At 45.8% G+C, this 19,557-nt stretch overlaps 1 protein-coding gene across 8 annotated transcripts in view; it reads left to right on the forward strand.

The window, feature by feature from the left end:
- Positions 1-19,557, forward strand: part of prex2 (phosphatidylinositol-3,4,5-trisphosphate-dependent Rac exchange factor 2) — a 943,088-nt gene that overhangs the window by 175,373 nt on the left and 748,158 nt on the right. For 7 of the 8 annotated variants that reach the window (XM_085993112.1, XM_085993115.1, XM_085993113.1 and 4 more), the window contains exons 2-4: positions 9,523-9,594; positions 10,176-10,298; positions 13,260-13,364. In XM_085993112.1, the coding sequence (XP_085849238.1) occupies positions 9,523-9,594; positions 10,176-10,298; positions 13,260-13,364 (300 nt within the window). Of the gene's footprint in view, positions 1-9,522; positions 9,595-10,175; positions 10,299-13,259; positions 13,365-19,557 lie in introns of those variants that run through there. The other variant, XM_085993117.1, reaches the window with a different exon arrangement.

Here is a 19,557-nt window from a genome sequence, read left to right on the forward strand (position 1 = left end):
TGATTTTACTACTTTTCCCATGCCCTGCACGTCTCCTCTGGAACACGCCAGTGAATCATGGCGGCCACACAAGTGGACTGCTTACTAACAGCTGCAGCTCCACCATTAAAAAGGAGTTTTCAGCAATCATCATTTGCAGGTGGCAGAACTTTGTTGTCTCAGGTCTGGGGGAACCCATTGTTGTGGAAGTTTGGAGCCTGACAACCATCTCCAGTGTGACCTCCTGGGAAACCCCTCTCGCCACCCTGACTGAGTGCTTCCTCAACTGAGGCATATACCAGAAGCATGGGAACCATTTATTTCCTTTCCTCCTGGACATCAGATTTGGACAAAGGCCAGCCGTGGCAGCAGCAGAACCCTGAACAACAGCACCACCAACAGCAGCAACAACAGGAGTGCCAAGCTGCTGCTCACCCATCTGAAGCTGCACATGCCATAAGGCGCCAGCGGGCAATCACATAGCTGCCCGGGATGCAAGGGACGCACTCATCTTGGCCAGATTTGCTTAGCCTGCACAATCAAACACTTCTGCCTCGCACCTTCTTATCAGACCATCGACAATGGCTAAGAACCTGCAGATTCCTATCACTCTGACCACCATACTGACAATTGCAAGTCGCCCTAAGCCCTCAATGTGGAAGTCCCATTAGCGAAATGACACATGCCATAACTGCAACAGTTTGCCATCAGAATTTTTTATGACAATAAGCAATTGATGGCTTTTCAAAATTAAACACATTACACCCAAGTGACTACAGTAGCCAGCCTTACCATAGCGGTAGCCATCCTTTCCAAGGAGGTTGCCATCCTTTCCGTGGTGATGTGTTCATGCGCCGATGCCTCCACAAAGGCTCTGCTCATGTTCGCGATGGACTCCTCCATTCGCTCCACACTCGCAGTGACCCTGGAGACAAAACCTGCCAGAAACTCTTGCACCTGTTCCTTGAGTTCCAGCACCGCTCTTCTTCTGGATGGACCCCGAGGCACAGGGTCGACATGCAGCGGAGCCGAGCTGGGAGCATCCTCTCCACTGCGATGAGGACTCTCCACTGCTGTCCCTGTTTCCACCATCTGCTGATGCTCACTTGTGAGCTGTGATACACTAGGTGACAACTCTACTCTATGTCCCGAAGGTCCGACTGAGGTGTGAGTGTCTGTGCTGGTGCAGGGTGTGATTAATTCTGCTGACGGAGCGCCCTCAGAGGTTGCAGCTTCCTCTGAGGAGTCTGGAAGCTCAGGCTCTTCCTCCTGGATAGTGGGGACGGGGGCTCTCGATGGTCCTGTGGGGGAGTAAAGAAAAGAATTAGAGATGTGAGGTAAAGGTTGCATGCACATTGAATTGTGCAGATGATCACAAGTCAATCTGTTACCGCATCAGAATCATTATCAATCACTCATGCAATGTCAATGAGAGAGATGCCAAACTATTCTGTCACCAGCTTGCTGTGATGCGCCCATATGTCCGTCCCCCACTTCGGAATCCTCCTCGATCCCGTCAATTTCCAGGGCCGCCTCCTCCGAGGTGGTGAGCTGGACTACTGAGGGTGGCCCTCCTCCTGTCCTCGCTCTTTCCCTCGTATTGTGGGCTCTCTTTTCCTGCAATGAGGGACACAAGTGGAGTTTGAGTGAGAATGAAGGAGTGAGTGTAGAGATTCCATAGCACAGATGCTTAGAAGGAGACAAAGGGCCCTCCTTGTGTGTTGTAAGTTGTTGTCATTGCATCACAGTGATAGGGAGTGTGAGGGCTGCATGGTCGAATAGTTAAGTGAATGTGACCATAGAGAGAGAGGGAATGGGTGAGGGTGCAGGGATGTCGGTGTCAAGTGGGATGTGGAGGTAGAGGTTGGCAAAGCTGAGTGCTGCTAAGGAAAGGCAATGGGGTAAGATTGAGGGTGATGAGAAGTCATACTCACTTTTCCTGTGCGGAGAAGGTCATGAAACCTCTTCCTGCACTGCAGCCAGGTTCTGCGGCACATAGAGATGGCATTGACCTCCTGGGCCACTTGCATCCACACAGCTTTAGTCTGTTGTGGTGTCTTTTTTCTCCCTGAGGAAGGGAAGAGGTCCTCCTTATTAGACCTTGCTCCCTGCACCAGAGCTTGGAGGGAGGGCTCATCAAAGCGAGGTGCACACTTTTGCTTGCTGGTGGACATGGTCGGTAAATGAAGTCCTTCATACAATGTCCAAAGCGTTTCCAGTCTCCAGAAGAAGCAAGGCTGCTTGCAGGCCTTAAATCCAGCAGTACTGATGACGTCATCGGAGGCGACTTTCAGGATGGAAAGACTAATTGGGCCAGGGGTTCCCTCACGCTGGAAATCAAGTGCCCAATTGGGGGAAAATCGCACTTTTTTCCCACTTCACATCGGAATTGGGGCCCTGACACGCCCCAGCTTGACCCCAATGGCAAGATCGAGCCCTATGATTCTAACATTGCTGCAGTGTCCTAGGTCCAACCATCTTTAGCTGCATCATCAATGACCTTCTGTCCATCATAAGGTCAGAAGTAGGGATGTTCGCTGATGACTGCACAGTGTTCAGTTGCATTCGCAACTCCTCAGATAATGAAGCAGTCCATGCCCGCATGCAACAGGACCTAGACGGCATTCTGGCTTGGGCTGATAAATGGCAAGTAACATTTGCATCACAGGAGTGCCAGGCAATGACCATCTCCAACAAGCGAGAGCCTAACCATCGCCACTTGACATTCAACGGATTACTGTTAAGTATGTGTATTGTATTGAACAATTAACACAAAGACTTAAACGTATAACTCAAACAGGTCTTTACTGGTTGGAGGTAGGGACTATACATAGGTCTTTACTTCATGCCCACAGGCGGGAACTGAGGGGGATCAGTACCCACAGTACTATTTATACCCCTATGGCCAGGAGTGGTACTGCGTATCACTACGCCCAACAAGTAGTGCAGTCCTGTCCATAGGTTCAAAGTAGCACACATATTACATACACAACATTCCTCCCTTCCTAGCTTTACAGTCATCTCCCCATTTAACATAACGTAATAACATATATACATATATAACTTCAGGTTTACATAACAGAATAACATAGATACATAGATAACTTCATGTCAAAACAGATCACAGATTCAGTCTCTGCGGAAAACAGTTCACAGATTCAATCTCTGTGGTGTAGTCGGTTCACGTTGCTGGAGTGACTCATTCAATAGTCCTTCCATGGATTTAACAGTTTGAACTTCCGAACTGAATTGGCTCCGTTCGGAGGGACCACGTGTGTGATCTGGTAGAGGTGATAATGGTTCAGATGGGTCATCTTCTGTTTTTACTTTTCCTTTTCTGCTTCTTGGAGACTCTCTGGGCTCCATTGTCAGCTGCCACAGCTGCCAGCTGCATGCGCAGTTCCTCCTTCTCTTCCTCCTGTTTCCGTCGTAGAGCCAGCTTCTCCCGATGTTCCGTAGACTTTTGGTGCTCCTCCATGATTTCTGCACTTTGGGAGTCGAAGTTACAAGCTGGGCAGGACAGGACATCGTAATATTCGGTGTCGTCCTGAGCTAGACCAGTGAGAGGGTCGTCTATTTCCTCCATACCCAGCTGGACGTTAGCCAGCTCTTGTTCCAAATCCAGACATCTTTCCTGAAGAGACTTCTTCATGTGTACCTCTGCATCCAGCTTTTTCTGGGCTTTCAGCAAGTCGTTTACTAGTGACTTCATTTGTGATTTTAATACTTCAACTTCCTTTGGAGATTGATTGATCGGACTATGCAATCCCTCTACCGGAGCAGCTGTTTCAGCGGTCTGTTGTTCTACGTTGACGTGAGTCAGCGTACTTTTGGCATCCAAGGGCTGCTCTGTTGCAGTCATCTCAGTCTGTGTTGCCACCTCAGCTCTTCCAATAACCTTTGAGAGCTCCGAACCCCTTTCGTTTGAATATTGAAGTTCATGTTCAAGTTTTTCCCATTTCAGAGTCCTGTCCTTCAGCATATGCAGGAGTTGGCTGACCGTTAACTCCTCTGACATCAGACGTTTTGTGTGCTCCTGCTCCATTTTCTCCATCAGCTGCTTCTGTTGTCTTTCCAGATTCTCCAACTCTATATCAAAGAACTCTTTCGTTGCATTCAACTCTTGCTCAAAACGGCGAAGCATTTGTTCTAATTGCTGTTGTAGTTTGAAATGGAGTTGAGTTCGAGCCCGGTGTCCCTCAGAAATGGGCACATCAGTAGACTTGCCAGACTCAGAATCCACAGTTAAACTATGTTGTTGTTGCTCAGTGGAATTCTGTGCTGAAACTTTGTCTTTTGCACCTGAGTTGGGCTTACCATCATCCGTTCCAGAGTCTGGGCCGACTATCTTCACCGAGTTCTCACTCGTTATTGTTTGTAGGAAATGCCAGTCCATATTCATTTTCCTAATCCACTCCCGTCCTAGTAGTGGAGGACCTCCTTCAGATATCACATATAAGTCCATTATTTGACTGTCTTCGCCCTTGTGGACCACTGCAACCGCTATTTTCCCGATGGGGTACACTCTTTGCCCCGTGTATGTTTTCAATATAATCCCCGTATCCTGTAGGGGAATATGTTGGAATAACTTTCCGTAATCTTTCTTATTTATGACCGTCAATGCCGATCCAGTGTCCAATTCCAGTTTTACTTGGACTCCTTCTATCTGAAGAGTGACCCAAATTGTCTGGAGGTCTGCACCCTTACCAGCGTTGAGTACTCTTAAGCTAGCCAGTTCATTACAGCTTAAGCTAGCCAGTTCATTACTGCTAGCGTCTGAATCGGACTCCTGTTCGGTCACCTTGTGTACCTTTGCGTATTTTCCTTGCGGTGACTTCTTGTTGCTGGTCTTCTTCCCTGACCTGCATACTCTAGCTATATGTCCAAGCCTACCACAAGTTCTACATTCTTGGTTTTTAAACCAACACTGGTTCTGATCATGCGTTGTCTTTCCACAACGATAACATTTGCCAGAACTCACACCCAATTTGTGTGCACTGAGCTCCGGTGACCGTAGCTGCATTACTGCCGTGCCTCTCGCTGCGGCTTCGTGTGCTGCTGCCATAGTGACCGCCTTCTCAAGCGTCAGCTCATTCTCCTCGAGCAGTCGCTTTTGTGTATCCTGTTTAAATAAACCACACACAAATTTGTCTCGAAGTGCCTCTGTCAGTCCCGTTCCAAACTGGCAATATTTCGCTAATTTACGCAATTCCAGCAAATAATCAGCATTGCTTTCATGCTGTAGCTGCCTTCTGTCATAAAATTTAAATCGTTCCGCTAGCATCAGCGGCGTGGGGTTTAGATGATCTTTCAGGACAGTAACAATCTCATCGAACGTCTTATCCGCCGGTTCATCTGGTGATAACAGGTGTTTCAATTGCCCGTATGTCTTCGCACCCATTAAATTTAATAATGTTAGTGCTTTATCAGCCTCACGAATTTTATTGGCCTTACAATAATTTTTAACTCGTTCAACATATATGGCCCAATCTGCGATGTCACTATCAAAGTTGCTAATATTCCCGTGTTTAGGCATTGTAGTACTTTATCAGATTTGCAATTTCTCAGATTTTTTTTTTTACTGTTATCCAAGATGGCGGCTTCCCGCTCTTGCCGTCGTCCTCCGCCCACAAAATGGCGGTTTTCCCGCTTCTGCCTTCTTCCCCAGCGGTTTTCCCGTGAAAAATGGCGGCTTTCCCGCGCTTCTCGCTCTCCCCGCCCACTTCAATGGCGGTTTTCCCGCGCTTCTCGTCGCTGACTTTCAGCCCGACTGCGGCTCTTATCTCCTGTGCGATCGCTGGTGCGCCGCCCGCCCGAAACGGTTCTCAGCCCTTATCACCGGTGCGATCGCTGGCCCGCTAAGCGCCTCCCGCTTGAAGCGGCTCCCGGCCTCTGGCTCACCCGCTCGGCGGCTCTTGCTCGCTCCCTCCCGGGCTCTGGCTTACCCGCTCGCGCCCTCCCGGGCTCTGGCTTACCCACGAGGTTATGGAGGCTTCAGGGTCCTAATGCCTGTCGCTTCCAGTCGCTGGAAGCTGTCAGGATTTCTGCTGCCCTTCAGTTTTCAGTGGGGTGTTGAGGATTGGAACCTCTCTTCAACGTCCTGTCTTTGGACGAAGCCGCTGTGGAATAACTGCCGCAGGGTTCGAACCGACTCGTCGCCAGTGTTAAGTATGTGTATTGTATTGAACAATTAACACAAAGACTTAAACGTATAACTCAAACAGGTCTTTACTGGTTGGAGGTAGGGACTATACATAGGTCTTTACTTCATGCCCACAGGCGGGAACTGAGGGGGATCAGTACCCACAGTACTATTTATACCCCTATGGCCAGGAGTGGTACTGCGTATCACTACGCCCAACAAGTAGTGCAGTCCTGTCCATAGGTTCAAAGTAGCACACATATTACATACACAACAATTACCATCGCCGAATCCCCACCATCAACATCCTGGGGGTCACCATTCACCAGAAACTTAACTGGACCAGCCACATAAATATTGTGGTTATAAGAGCAGGTCGGAGGCTAGGTATTCTGCGACGAATGACTCACCTCCTGACTCCCCAAATCCTTTCCACCATCTACAAGGCACAAATAAGGAATGTGATGGAATACTCTCCACTTGCCTGGATGAGTGCAGCTCCAACAACACTCAAGAAGCTTGATAGCATCCAGCACAAAGCAGCCCGCTTGATTGGCACCCCATCCACCACCTTAAACATTCACTGCCTCCACCACTGGCGCATCGTGGCTGCAGTGTATACCATCTACAGGATGCACTGCAGCAACTCGCCAAGGCTCCTTCGACAGCACTTCACAAACCTCTGACCTCTACCGCCTAGAAGGACAAGGGCAGCAGGTGCATGGGAACCTCACCACCTGCACGCTCCCCTCCAAGTCACACAGCATCCTGACTTGGAAATATATCACCGTTGCTTTATTGTCGCTGGGTCAATATCCTGGAACTCCCTCCCTAACAGCACTATGGGAGTACCTTCACCAGAAGGACTGCAGCGATTCAAGAAGGCAGATCACCACCACCTTCTCAAGGGAAATTATGGATGGGCAATAAATGCTGGCCTTGCCAGCGAAGCCCACATCCCATGAACTAATAAAAACAAAATCTTACAGATGTGCATTATGAATGGCAACACAGCTCTACATGCATGAGAATGTTGTTGGCTATGGTACCACAGAAAGGACAAATGGGTGTGTATCCTGAGATGGATTGTCCACCATTGTGGGCATTAGGAGCTGAGTGCTTCTATCAACGATTTCTGTGCTAGCTGACAGCTGAAATGTTACTTTTAGTAAGTAAGTAGAAGAATAAGTGCATAGCATTTTATGTGTGCACGCTTTTTTGTTCATAAAGGTTTATAAGTGGCTCTCACTACTTGAATTAAACAAAACCAATTAATATTGAATGTATTAATTTCATCCTATCATATGTCAGCATCATTTTGGGCTCCATGTGTGCTTAGTATGTAAATTTTATTTTCCAATAAACATTTTATTATTACTCTTGGTTGCATCAAAATGGCTAAATGTTGCATTATTTTAATACAGTTCCTGACTGATTTAAATTTATTCTAATATTAATACAACAACAACAACAACATGCATATATATAGCACCTTTAACATAGTAAAATGTCCCAAAGTGCTTCACAGGAGAGTTATCGTACAAAACTTGACACCGAGCCACATAAGGAGATATTAGGACAGCTTGGTCAAAGAAGAAGGTTTTTAGAAGCATCTTAAAGGAGGTGAGAGAGGTGAAGAGGTTTAGGGAAGGAATTTCAGACCTTAGAGCCTAGGCAGCTGAAGGCACGGCCACCAGTGGTGCAGCGATTAAAATTGGGGATGTGCAAGAGGCCAGAATTAGAGGAGCAAGGCGATCTCAGGGAGTTGTGGGGCAGGACGAGATGACAGAGATAGGGAGGGTCGTGGCCACAGAGGGATTTGAAATCAACGACGAGAATTTTAAAATTGAGGCGTTGCCGGACCGGGAGCCAATGTAGTTCAGTGAGCACAGGGGTGATGGGTGAATTGGACTTGGTGCGAGTTAGGATACTGATAGTTTTGGATGAGCTCAAGTTTACGGAGGGTGCGAGGTGGGAGGCCAGCCAGGAGAGGATTGGAATAGTCGAATCTAGAGGTAACAATGACATAGCTGAGGGATTCAACAGCAGATGAGCTGAGGCAGGGGCGGAGATGGGCAATGTTACAGAGGTGGAAGTAGTTGGTTAGGTGGTGGAGAGGATATGGGCTCAGAAGCTCATCTTGAGGTCCAATAGGACGCCAAGGTTGCACAGTCTGGTTCAGTCTCAGAGAGTGACCAGGGAGAGGGATGGAGTCAGTGGTTAGGGAACGGAGTTTTGTTGCGGAGACCAAAGACAATGGCTTCGGTCTTCCCAATGTTTAATTGGAGGAAATTTCTGCTCATCCAGTACTGTATGTCGGACAAGCAGTCTAACAATTTAGAGACAGTAGAGGGGTCGAGAGAGGTGGTTGTGATGTAGAGCTTGTTGTCGTCAGCATACATGTGGAAACTGACACTGTGTTTTTGGATGATGTGGCCGAGGGGCAGCATGTAGAAGAGAAATAGAAGGGGCCAAGGATAGATCCTTGGGGGACACCAGAGGTAACAGTGCAGGAGTGGGACGAGAAGCTGTTGCAGGTGATTCTATGGCTACGACTGGATATCTAAGAATGGAACCAGGCGAGGGCAGTCCCACCCAGCTGGACAACGGAGGAGAGGCGTTGGAGGAGGGTGGTGTGGTTAACCGTCTCAAAAGCTGCAGACAGGCTGAGAAGGATGAGGAGGAATAGTTTACCATGGTCACAGTCATATAGGATGTAATTTGTGACTTTGATAAGGCCGTTTCAGTGCTGTGATGGGGTGGAAACCTAATTGGAGGGCTTCAATCGATTTTTTTTCTTTTTAATGGAACCATTGCATACAGTAAGGAACATTAGCAAATATTAAGCCTTCCAAAGTACATCTCAGTATTTTGATGAGTATAATGGGCAATGAATTATTAATATGTAACAGTCTTTGATAGAACTGTTAAAAAAATTCTAAATGTAATCCATTAATTAAACCTGCACTGTTGAATTCTCCCGACAGCATTGTATGCTGCTCCAGTTTATGCACTATTATATACAAATGAAGAACGGTACAGATAAAAGGTGACTGCAAATCAAAGCATGCTGAGAGCTAAGTTTTCTCTTAAATGAAACAACATAAAAGAAACCACTTGAAATTTAGGGGTATATTTTTCTCCATTTGTTAATATTAGATTTTTAAAAATCAGCATACATATACAATGGGTCCCACTTTATACTTTCTGCTAAATTAATGAATGGAGGAAAATATATCCCATTCCACAGAGTATACTTTGCCTGTCCTTACAATCATACAACTACCATTAGGATTGCCATGACAGAAAGTAAAGCATTTAAATGACTAGTAAAGCATTAATAATACTATCCCCATTCTGTATCTGAAGATAACGTAACGCAAATATGTTATTTTTATCAGGCATTCCTGCAGCGAATGATCCAGCATGCTGCTTCTAGAGTTGACAAGAATGTGACTGAAGAAACCGTTAAGGTAAGAACTGTATAAATAGGAACAGAAGAAGGCCATTCAGCCCCTCGAGCCAGTTCCACCATGAATGCCCCACATGAACCTTACATATCAAGAAGGCTCCAAGTTGGATCCCTAATCCGTGCTGAGCTAGTGCATTACAGCTGAGGCAGCAGACTCTAAACATGTCCTTAGAAATCCTTAGGATAGGGAGCTGAAAAAAATCACCCACGGTTCTTGTTTCTGTTTGTTTACTGTTCCCTGAAAGTGCCGAGATGTGATGTGGGTGTGGACAGGATCAGCCCAGCTCTGATGCCTCTGTGGTCAAGCAGGTGGGCCAGTGTTCGCACATAAAGAAAACCACTTGGGTGATGTACTGGAAAATTGCTGGGGCATGTGGAACCATATCTCAGCATTAGTCATTGCTTTTAATGAAGTAGGAGAGAAAATTGTGTGGGGCGGGTGGTGGTGGTGGGAGGGGTGGAGAAGGGATGCGGTGCAGAAAGCTGTCTTCAAGGAAAGTGATACAGATTTGACAATACAATTGGAAAATTTTCAACAGCTGTGACTTTGTGCATAATGTGATTTTTGATATTTACTTTCAGACATTGTTTTCTAACATTGAGGACATTCTTGCAGTCCACAAAGAATTTCTGGGTATGATTGAGGAGTGCCTGCAGCCTGAACCCAGTGCCCAACATGAATTGGGAAGCTGCTTTCTTCAGTTTGTATGTATCACTGGCTCTGGCTGGACTGATTGTTACAGTATTTTCTTACGTTCTTGACAAACTGATTTTAAGTTCTAGTTTCCTATTGAGGAAAAGTTATTTTTAATAAGCAGTAATATTACCACAAAAACAACTTTATTTTGACCACATCAATCCTTTTGGGTGCCCTTGCAGTCTCTGTTTTCACTCTGAGTATATATGCTTGGATGCAAAACTATTTTGAATAACAAATAGTGTTAATACTCCATTTTCTTTGCCAAAATGTCAGGTAACAAATTATGAAGCACATGTTAAATCTGTGTTGTTGATTGCATGATCCAGTCCAGTAACTTTAAAAATTCCAGGTGCAGCATTTTTGTACATCTATACATGTATTATTACTTTGGCATCACACTTGTACTTGGGTCAAAATCCTGGAACTCCCTCCCTAACAGCACTGTGGGAGTACCTTCACCACATGGACTGCAGCGGTTCAAGAAGGTGGCTCACCACCACCTTCTCGAGCAATTAGGGATGGGCAATAAATGCTGGCCTTGCCAACGAAGCCCACATCCCATGAACGAATAAAAAAACCCATTTAGGCCTAGATGGAGATACATAAGTATTAAAAGCTGTAGATCCCTATACCTACATCTATAGCATCACTAATATACTCTTAAGGAAATATGTTTTGTTCCTGCCATTCCAAGGGCAAAGCCACAAGAAATCCACTAGTTTAAGGGGGAAGAAAAACAAATAAATGTAAAAATAAGCAGCTGATGTAATTTTTGATTTCATTTTGGTAGGTATTAAAATGTTAGATAAAATCTATGGGAAATACTTGATGCAGCTTTGTATGGAGGAGAAGATTGCCATTTTCCATCTGGAAAATTAATTATAGCTTTTCTAAGTCAATACGAATAATAGAAACATAGAAACAGAAGATAGGAGCAGGAGTAGGACATTTGGCCCCTCGAGCCTGTTCCACCATTTAATGAGAACATGGCTGATCATCCAAATTCAGTACCATATCCCTGCTTTCTCCCCATATCCCTTGATCCTGTTAGCCTTAAGAAATATATCCAACTCCTTCTTGAATATATTTAATAAGTTGGCCTCAACTGCCTTCTGTGGTAGAGAATTCCACAGGTTCACCACTCTCTGGGTGAAAAAATTCCTCCTCATCTCTGTCCTAAATGGCTTACCCCTTATCCTTAGACTGTGACCCCTGGTTCTGGACTCCCCGCCATCGGGAACATCCTTCCTGCATCTAGTCTGTCTAGTCCTGTTAGAATTTTATAAGTTTCAATGAGATCCCCTCTCATTCTTCTAAACTCTAGCGAATATAAGCCTAATCGACCCAATCTCTCTTCATACGTCATTCCTGCCATCCCAGGTATCAGTCTGGTGAATCTTCGCTGCACTCCCTCCATGGCAAGAACATCCTTCCTCAGATAAGGCGACCAAAACTGCACACAATACTCAAGGTGTGGTCTCACCAAGGCCCTGTACAACTGCAGCAAGACATCCTTGCTCCTGTACTCGAATCCTCTCGCTATGAAGGCCAACATACCATTTGCCTTCTTAACTGCCTGCTGCACCTGCATGCTTACCTTCAGCGACTGGTGCACAAGGACACCCAGGTCTCATTGCACTTCCCCTTTTCCCAATCTATTGCCATTCAGATAATAATCTGTCTTCCTGTTTTTGCCACTAAAGTGGATAACCTCGCATTTATCCACATTATACTGCATCTGCCATGCATCTGCCCAATCACCCAACCTGTCCAAATCGTACTGGAGTTTCTCTGCATCCTCCTCACAGCACACATGCCCACCCAGCTTTGTGTCGTGTAATGTGTCGAATAATGTGCTAGTTTTTTTTTCAGCAGGCGATTCTGTGTTTACTACCAGTGATAATGGCTGAAAATAAATCATACCCCAAAAATCAGTGTTTTTGCTTTGTAGATACAGATTCTTGTCAACCTTACAGGCTGTAAAAATAATGTGGCCCTTATCCAAGTATTAATTATCACAAAGGCAAGTAATTTGTTGCATGCAACAAACATCCTGTGACAAATCTTGTGAATTTCCACACTTACCGTGTCTGGTATGATTTGATACGGAATATTGCTAAAAGAAAGTATGAGGCAGTGACATTGTATGTTCCTGAGTGGCTTTAATAAATAATAAAATATTTGCTGCAACAAGTTATTTGTGCTATGTCTCTTTTTCCTTCTACTTTTCTATGCTTTGCAATGGTGCTCTTCTAAAAATAGGGCTCCAACTGTGTGATGTGTAGAAAATGCCCAGGATACACAAATGATGCACTGTGATTGAGATGAGAGTGGCATCCTTTTAGTTCATAGTTCCACTAGCATAATGAAAGGATATTGACTGGTGAGTCAGTAGACCTGCCACATTTCAGACTGGCCTGTTCGTTTACCCCAACCACAATGGTGGCTCTTTACAGCTGGTGTTTAGAGGGGAAAAATTGGAAGCTTGATCTTAACCTAGGCCCTGCTAGGCCACAAATCAGATTGGCACTGTTGGCAATGCTACGCTGGTTAGCGCAAGCAAAATTTTGGCTATTCCCTTGTGAAAATCAGTCTTACATTTTAGAAAGAAAATGACACCTTTTTGGATTTGGACTATTCAAGTGGCAGAGCAGCCGTTCACCGCCCCCCCCCCAAAAAAAAAGCTTTGATATGTAGAAAGCTCTAATAGGCTTAAATGAACACTTTTTCTATCACTTGCATCTTCTATTTATACCACCTCCCGTAATAAAAAGTGCCAAGCTGTGTTCCTGCAAAAAAGTCCTTCATCCCTGAGCAAGAGCACTCATTAGTCGATCCCACTGCAAGATTGTTCTACTGTAACTCAGGACGGTTAGAGAGTTTGTCCATAATGTTCTGAAGTATTTTTCAACAGTAAGCAATAATTCAAAAGGGTTGCTTATTGTGATTTTTGTTTGGAAATACAGAAACATCGATTTTCTATCTATGATGAGTACTGCAGTAATCATGAAAAAGCACAAAGGCTACTATTGGAACTGAATAAAATGCGGACTGTGCGGACATTTTTGCTGGTAAGGACTCCTTTCTTTTTTCATTAAAGCGTTTGGTTGAAATGCTTTAAAGGCAAAAAAGAACTAAACATTTTTCTGCATTAAAAATATGTAGTAGTTCCCTTTCACTGATAAATATGATTTTCAGAGAAGGCACTGTAGAAGTTGTGGATAGGATTGGTGCGGGTGAGTCTCCCAGCTGATTTTAACTTCCCACCAGGGCGGGCAGGGTTAAAATCATCCCTGAACTCTGTCGGTTACTGCTGACGTTACAATTAACACCTGTGCTGTGCATGGTCTATGCACTCGTACTTTCGGGAATGCAAAATAATTCACATTTAATCCTTCATTATGATAGGCTGCTAACTTCCTGTTGGGACTGACCGGTAATCTGCTGCAGAACTGTAGCAACAATGTGTACTAGATTCAGTGCACCACTTGCACTGCAATTGACTGAAGGAGGCCAGTAAAAGCAGGAAAGGGCTGTCTATGAAGTAAGGTAACACATTAATGGAAGGGTTCTGTGGAAGGGTTTGCACCTGAAGCCTCAAGTGACTTGTGTTTTCTCGACGGATGCTGTCTGACCTGTTGAGTGTCTCCAATGGTTTCTATTTTTGTTTCAGATTTCCAGCAACTGCAGTATTTTTCTTTGTTAGCGCATTAATGGACCACATTAATTACAATTGTATATTTCTATATAATAATGTTTTTTTCTCTTCCAAATATCAAACTAAACAATTAATATATTAAGGTGAATTGATTGCTTAAAAAGTTAATTTAATTGATATTGTGGTACAGGCACAGCCCAGTGACAGGGATTTTTTTCAGGGGTGCAGAACCCTAGATAGTTTGGGGATAAGAACCTGCAGGAAACACAGTGTAAGTGGGCTGATAAAATAGAAACTTTTTTTCCTTGAATCTTTGGGGGTCCAGGCTATGACCCAGGCCTGGACCCTCAGATGGGGCCCAAATCCATCCTTCAGCAACTTGATGACCAAAATTTTAATCGGGAGCATAGGAAGTGGTTAGGAAACCCGGGAGCATGAATTTAATGGCAGGGCCTGATTTGCAATTCAAAGATCTGTTTCCCACCCACAGCCAGCCAGATGGAGATGCTGGCTGGCTATGGGTGGGTAGGCCTGTGGCACTAGGCCGCAGAGAGGAGGGGGGGAGAGATCAGGCAGGGGCCGGGGGCCGGAGGAGGATGGGGGGAAGAGAAGCAACGATCGGGGCTGGAGGAGGTTCTTGGAGGGGGGCAGTTGGGGAAGGTGAGAGAGAAGTAATGGTCGGGGCCGGAGGAGGTTCTTGGGGGAGGGGAGAGAAGCAATGGTCGGGGCTGGAGGAGGTTCTTGGGGGAGGGGAGAGAAGCAATGGTCGGGGCTGGAGGAGGTTCTTGGGGGAGGGGAGAGAAGCAATGGTCGGGGCCGGAGGAGGTTCTTGGGGGAGGGGAGAGAAGCAATGGCCGGGGCCAGAGGAGGTTCGAGGTTGGGGGGGTGAAGCATCGGGGCCGGCCTGTGGATCATCGGTGTGGGGGGTAGTGCGGGGGAGCATTGGGCCCGGAGAATCATCAGTGGCGGGAGGAGTCCAGGAAGGCGATCGGAGGCCTCGTGGGGGCATCTCTGATTGCGGGGTGGTGGGTGAGGCAGGGATGCTGGATCCAGGAGGTGAGTGTAAAGATATTTACCTCCTGGATCCAGCAGGCTTCGCCTTACTTTAGCTGGCGGGTTCTTCGAGGCTTGCGAAATCCGACCAGCCACAGTTAAATTTGAAATGCTGCTTAAACATGACACAAAACTTAGAAGTATAGTGAACAGTGAACAGTGAGGAGGATAGTGATAGACTCCAGGAAGACATAGACAGGCTGGTGAAATGGGCGGACACATGGCAGATGAAATTTAACACAGTAAGGTGTGAAGTGATACATTTTGTTAGAAAGAATGAGGAGAGGACATAAAACTAAATGGTACAACCCTGAAGGGGGTGCCTGGGGGTATGTGTGCACAAATTGTTGAAGGTGGCAGGGCAGGTTGAGAAAGCAGTTAAAAAGGCTTACAGGATCCTGGGCTTCATGAATAGAGGTATAGGGCAGGATTTTCATTGGGCCGTGGAGTCGGGATTGGAGGCGTGTGGGGGGTAAAAATCTCGAAGTCAGGGGTCCCGACCCCATCCCACACCCAAACCTGCCTCCATGCCAGTTTCAAAGGAGGCGGGTACCCGCCCCGCACTGGGACCCGCCTACCCAAGGCGGGAAGGGATTAGTGCCAATTAACTGCCTGTTAACAGGTAGTTAACAGGCAGTTTTTAGCCTAATCCCTATTTTTAAGGTTGAAGTGTGGGATTCCCGATGGCTCCAAACCACGCCAAGTTAGAGGAGGCGGGCCGTCGGGTTGAAGGACTTGGAGGGGTCAAGATGTCGGTGTTCAGGTGAGTGATGTGTGCATGAGTGCAAAGGTAAGTGTGCTTGGTGTGTCTAAAGTGATTAAAGAAGTTTTACATACCTTTTCTTACCTTTTCAGCCTTCCTTCCTTTAGGTCTCGGGAGTCCCTCATCTCACCGGCACAGAAAGCAGAATGGCTGCGAACTGTCAAAAGTGGCAACCTGCAGCTTTCTGTGCAGGAGAGATTTCTAACTGAGTCGGTGGAGAAGGACTCAGGTTAGAAGTAAGACTGTCAGTGTTTGACAGCTTCAAACAGCTTTCAAACATTGATATTTCATCTGTCAAAACCTCTTGACAGATGAAAATTCAGTCTGTGATGTCACCTGTTGCTGGGTGGCCCTTAATTGGCCTGCTGAGCCCGCTGGGCGGGCTCAACAAGGTCAATCAAGTTAAAATTGTGTGGCTTGGCCGCATCTCAATGGAGGCGGTACTACAACCCCGAAAGTTGTAGGCCCGCCTCCAACCCGACTCCTGAATGAAAATCCTGCCCATAGAGTACGAAAGTGTGGAAATTATGATGAACCTGTATAAAACACTTGTTTGGCCCCAACTGGAGTACTGTGTCCAGTTCTGGGCACCACACTTTAGGAAGGATGTGAAGTCCTTAGAGAAGGTGCAGAAAAGATTTACGAGAATGATTCCAGGAATGAGGGACTTCAGTTACGTTGATAGACTGGAGAAGCTGGGGTTGTTCTCCTTGGAGCAGAGAAGATTGAGAGGAGATTTGATAGAGGTGTTCAAAATCATGAGGGGTCTGGACAGAGTAGATAGAGGGAAACTGTTCCCATTGGCAGAAGGGTCGAGAACCAGAGGACACAGATTTAAGGTGATTGGCAAAAGAACCAAAGGCGACTTAAGAAAAACTTTTTTACGCAGCGAGTGGTTAAGATCTGGATTACACTGCCTGAAAGGGTGGTGGAGGCAGATTCAATCACGGCTTTCAAAAGGGAATTGGATAAGTTTCTGAAGGAAAGAAAATTGCAGGGCTACGGGGAAAGGGCGAGGGAGTGGGACTAGCTGAAGTGCTCTTGCTGAGAGCCGGGACGGGCTCGACGGGCTGAATGGCCTTCTTCCGTGGTGTAACCATTCTACGATTGTATGAAATCTGAGGCATGCTAGCCTCCTGAGAGCCGGGTTGGCTGCCCGCCCCCCGTCCCACCTCCGTTAAAAAGTGAGCGTGTGGGAGGCGGGTTGGGGTCGGGAATCAGTTTTTTTTTAACACTTTAACCTCCCACCTGAACCCAATCCACCCCAATTCCCCCTGATATATCTGGACCGTATATGATACTTCACCCAAAACAAGGCCTCTTGTAATTCCCAAAAGGCTAGGACCTGGAGTGTCCAGGTCTTGGCCTAATTTCCAGCTGTCTGGTGCACTCCCGCTTGATCGACAGTTGGAATATGCCGGAAATGCCACAGATTTTCAGTCCCTTTAAGTGTAAGTGGCACATGGTACACCAAAGATTGCCTCTTTTTATTTAATGGGTGACAGGAATGTGTGAACTTTCCACCACACCTAGTGATGGATTGGAACCCAAAACACCTGCAAGCCAATAATTTAGACAATCTTTTTTGTTGCTGGCACCACAAACCTTGGGGCAAATCTTGATTTTTTGGTTCCTTACATACTGAAAACCAGCACTGGCCTAATCTTGAAATTCTGTCTTTCATACACACATCACTGCACCATGTTTAGCCATTCAATCTATACTGCCAGTTATGATCTTTAGTCCTGTTCCATCAAATATCCACCAGCTAAGCTACCTGTGCTGGTAATTCTGCCCTCGCATAGCAGTAGTCAGACTCATATGGAAAAAGGGCAGTTTCTGTCAAACAATCACTAACCACACTTCAAATCCAGATCACTAATCACTGACATGTTGTTAACTGTGATTCCAGACTTAAGCCAGCTTCTCTCATCTCTCCGCAGCCTCTTTCACCTTGTTACTCCCAGTTCTTGTCAATTGAAAATATGCTGTCCTACATATTTTTCTCCCTTCCTACATTCTGACTCGTGTTGAAATCAAATCTCACCATTCAGTCTATTACTCTTATTCGAACTTTTACAGAAAAATGTGGAATTCCTTACTTCCCTCTGTGTATCCTTCCTGCTACAATCTTCCAACATGTGAAAACAAACTTGGTGTCAGCTAATCACTGCTTTGTGATTTACTTCATCTCTTTCACTCTTTTCAACCTTGGAGGTGTCTTGCAGTTTAGACCTTGGCCCTTCGTCTAGGTTTCTCAGTTAAAAATAATTCTATTCTGGAGTCCCTCAGTCCCTGATTAAAATGGCTTCAGTTTTAAAGTTCTTATTGCTCGACTGTGAACTATCAGAACATGTCATCTTCATATGAAAAATAATATTGGGAATCTATTGTGATAGTGTGTCATTAAAATATGAATTATGGAAATGCAGAAGGATGACTAGAAAAAAAGGAACATTTTTGATTATTCTATATCACCTTTGACTTAATACATTTGTAGTAATTGCAACAACAAAAACTTATATTTATATAGCACCGTTAACGTAATAAAGGCGCTTCAGAGGAGTGTTATAAAAAAACTAAATGTGACACCGAGCCATATAAGGAGATGTTAGGGCAGATGACCAAAAGTTTGGTCGAAGAGGAAGGTTTTAAGGAGAGTCTTAAAGGAGGAAAGTGAAGTAGAGAGGCTGAGAGGTTTAGGGAGGGAATTCGAGAGCTTCGGACCTAGGCAGCTGAAGGCACGACTGCCAATGGTGGAGCAATTAAAATCGGGGATGCTCAAAAGTCCAGAATAGGTGGAGTGCAGAGGTCTCGGGTGATTATAGGGCTGGAGGAGATTACAGAGATAAGGAGGGGTGAGGCCATGGAGGGATTTGAAAACAAGGATGCGAATTTTTAAATCGAGGCGTTGCTTAACTGGAAGCCAATGTAGGTTAGCGAGCACAGGGGAGATGGGTGAGTGGGATTTTGTGTGAGTTTTTACACGGGCGGCAGAGTTTTGGATGACCTCAAGTTTATGGAGAGTAGAACTAAGGAGGCTGGCCAGGAGTGCATTGGAATAGTCAAGTCTAGAGGTGATAAAGGCATGGATGAGGGTTTCAGCAGCAGCTAAGTTGAGGCAAGGGCGGAGACGGGTGATATTACGAAGGTGGAAATGGGCGATCTTAGTGATAGGACGGATATGACGTAGGAAGCTCAATTCGTGATCAAATATGACACCAAGATTGCGAACAGACTTGGTCAGCCTTAAAGAGTTGCCGGGGAGAGAGATCGAATCAATGGAAAGGGAATGGAGTTTGTGGCGTGAACCGAAGACAATGGCTTCGGTCTTCCCGATATATAATTGGAGGAAATTGCTACTCATCCAGTGCTAGATGTCGGACAAGCAGTCTGATAGTATAGAGATGGTGGAGAATTCGAGAGAGGTGAAGGGGAGGTAGAGCTGGTTATCATCAGTGTGCATGTGAAAACTTACGTTGTGTTGCCGGATGATGCCACCAAGGAGCAGCATGTAGATGAGAAATAGGAGGGGGCCAAGGACAGATCCTTGGGGGACACCAGAGTTGACAGTGCGGGATCAGGAAGAGAAGCCATTGCAAGTGATTCTATGGTTACTGTTTGAAAGATAGGAATTAAACCAGGCAAATGCAGTCCCATCCAGCTGGGCGGTGGTGGAGAGGCGTTGGAGCAGATTTTTGTGGTAAACTGTGTCAAAGGCTGCAGACAGGTTCAGAAGGACAAGAAGGGACAGATTACCTTTATCGCAGTCAATTAGGAGGACATTTGT

This window comes from Somniosus microcephalus, chromosome 7 (assembly GCF_052327205.1).
Source record: "Somniosus microcephalus isolate GS21.2 chromosome 7, FLI_Smic_1.0, whole genome shotgun sequence".
NCBI lineage: Eukaryota > Metazoa > Chordata > Chondrichthyes > Squaliformes > Somniosidae > Somniosus > Somniosus microcephalus.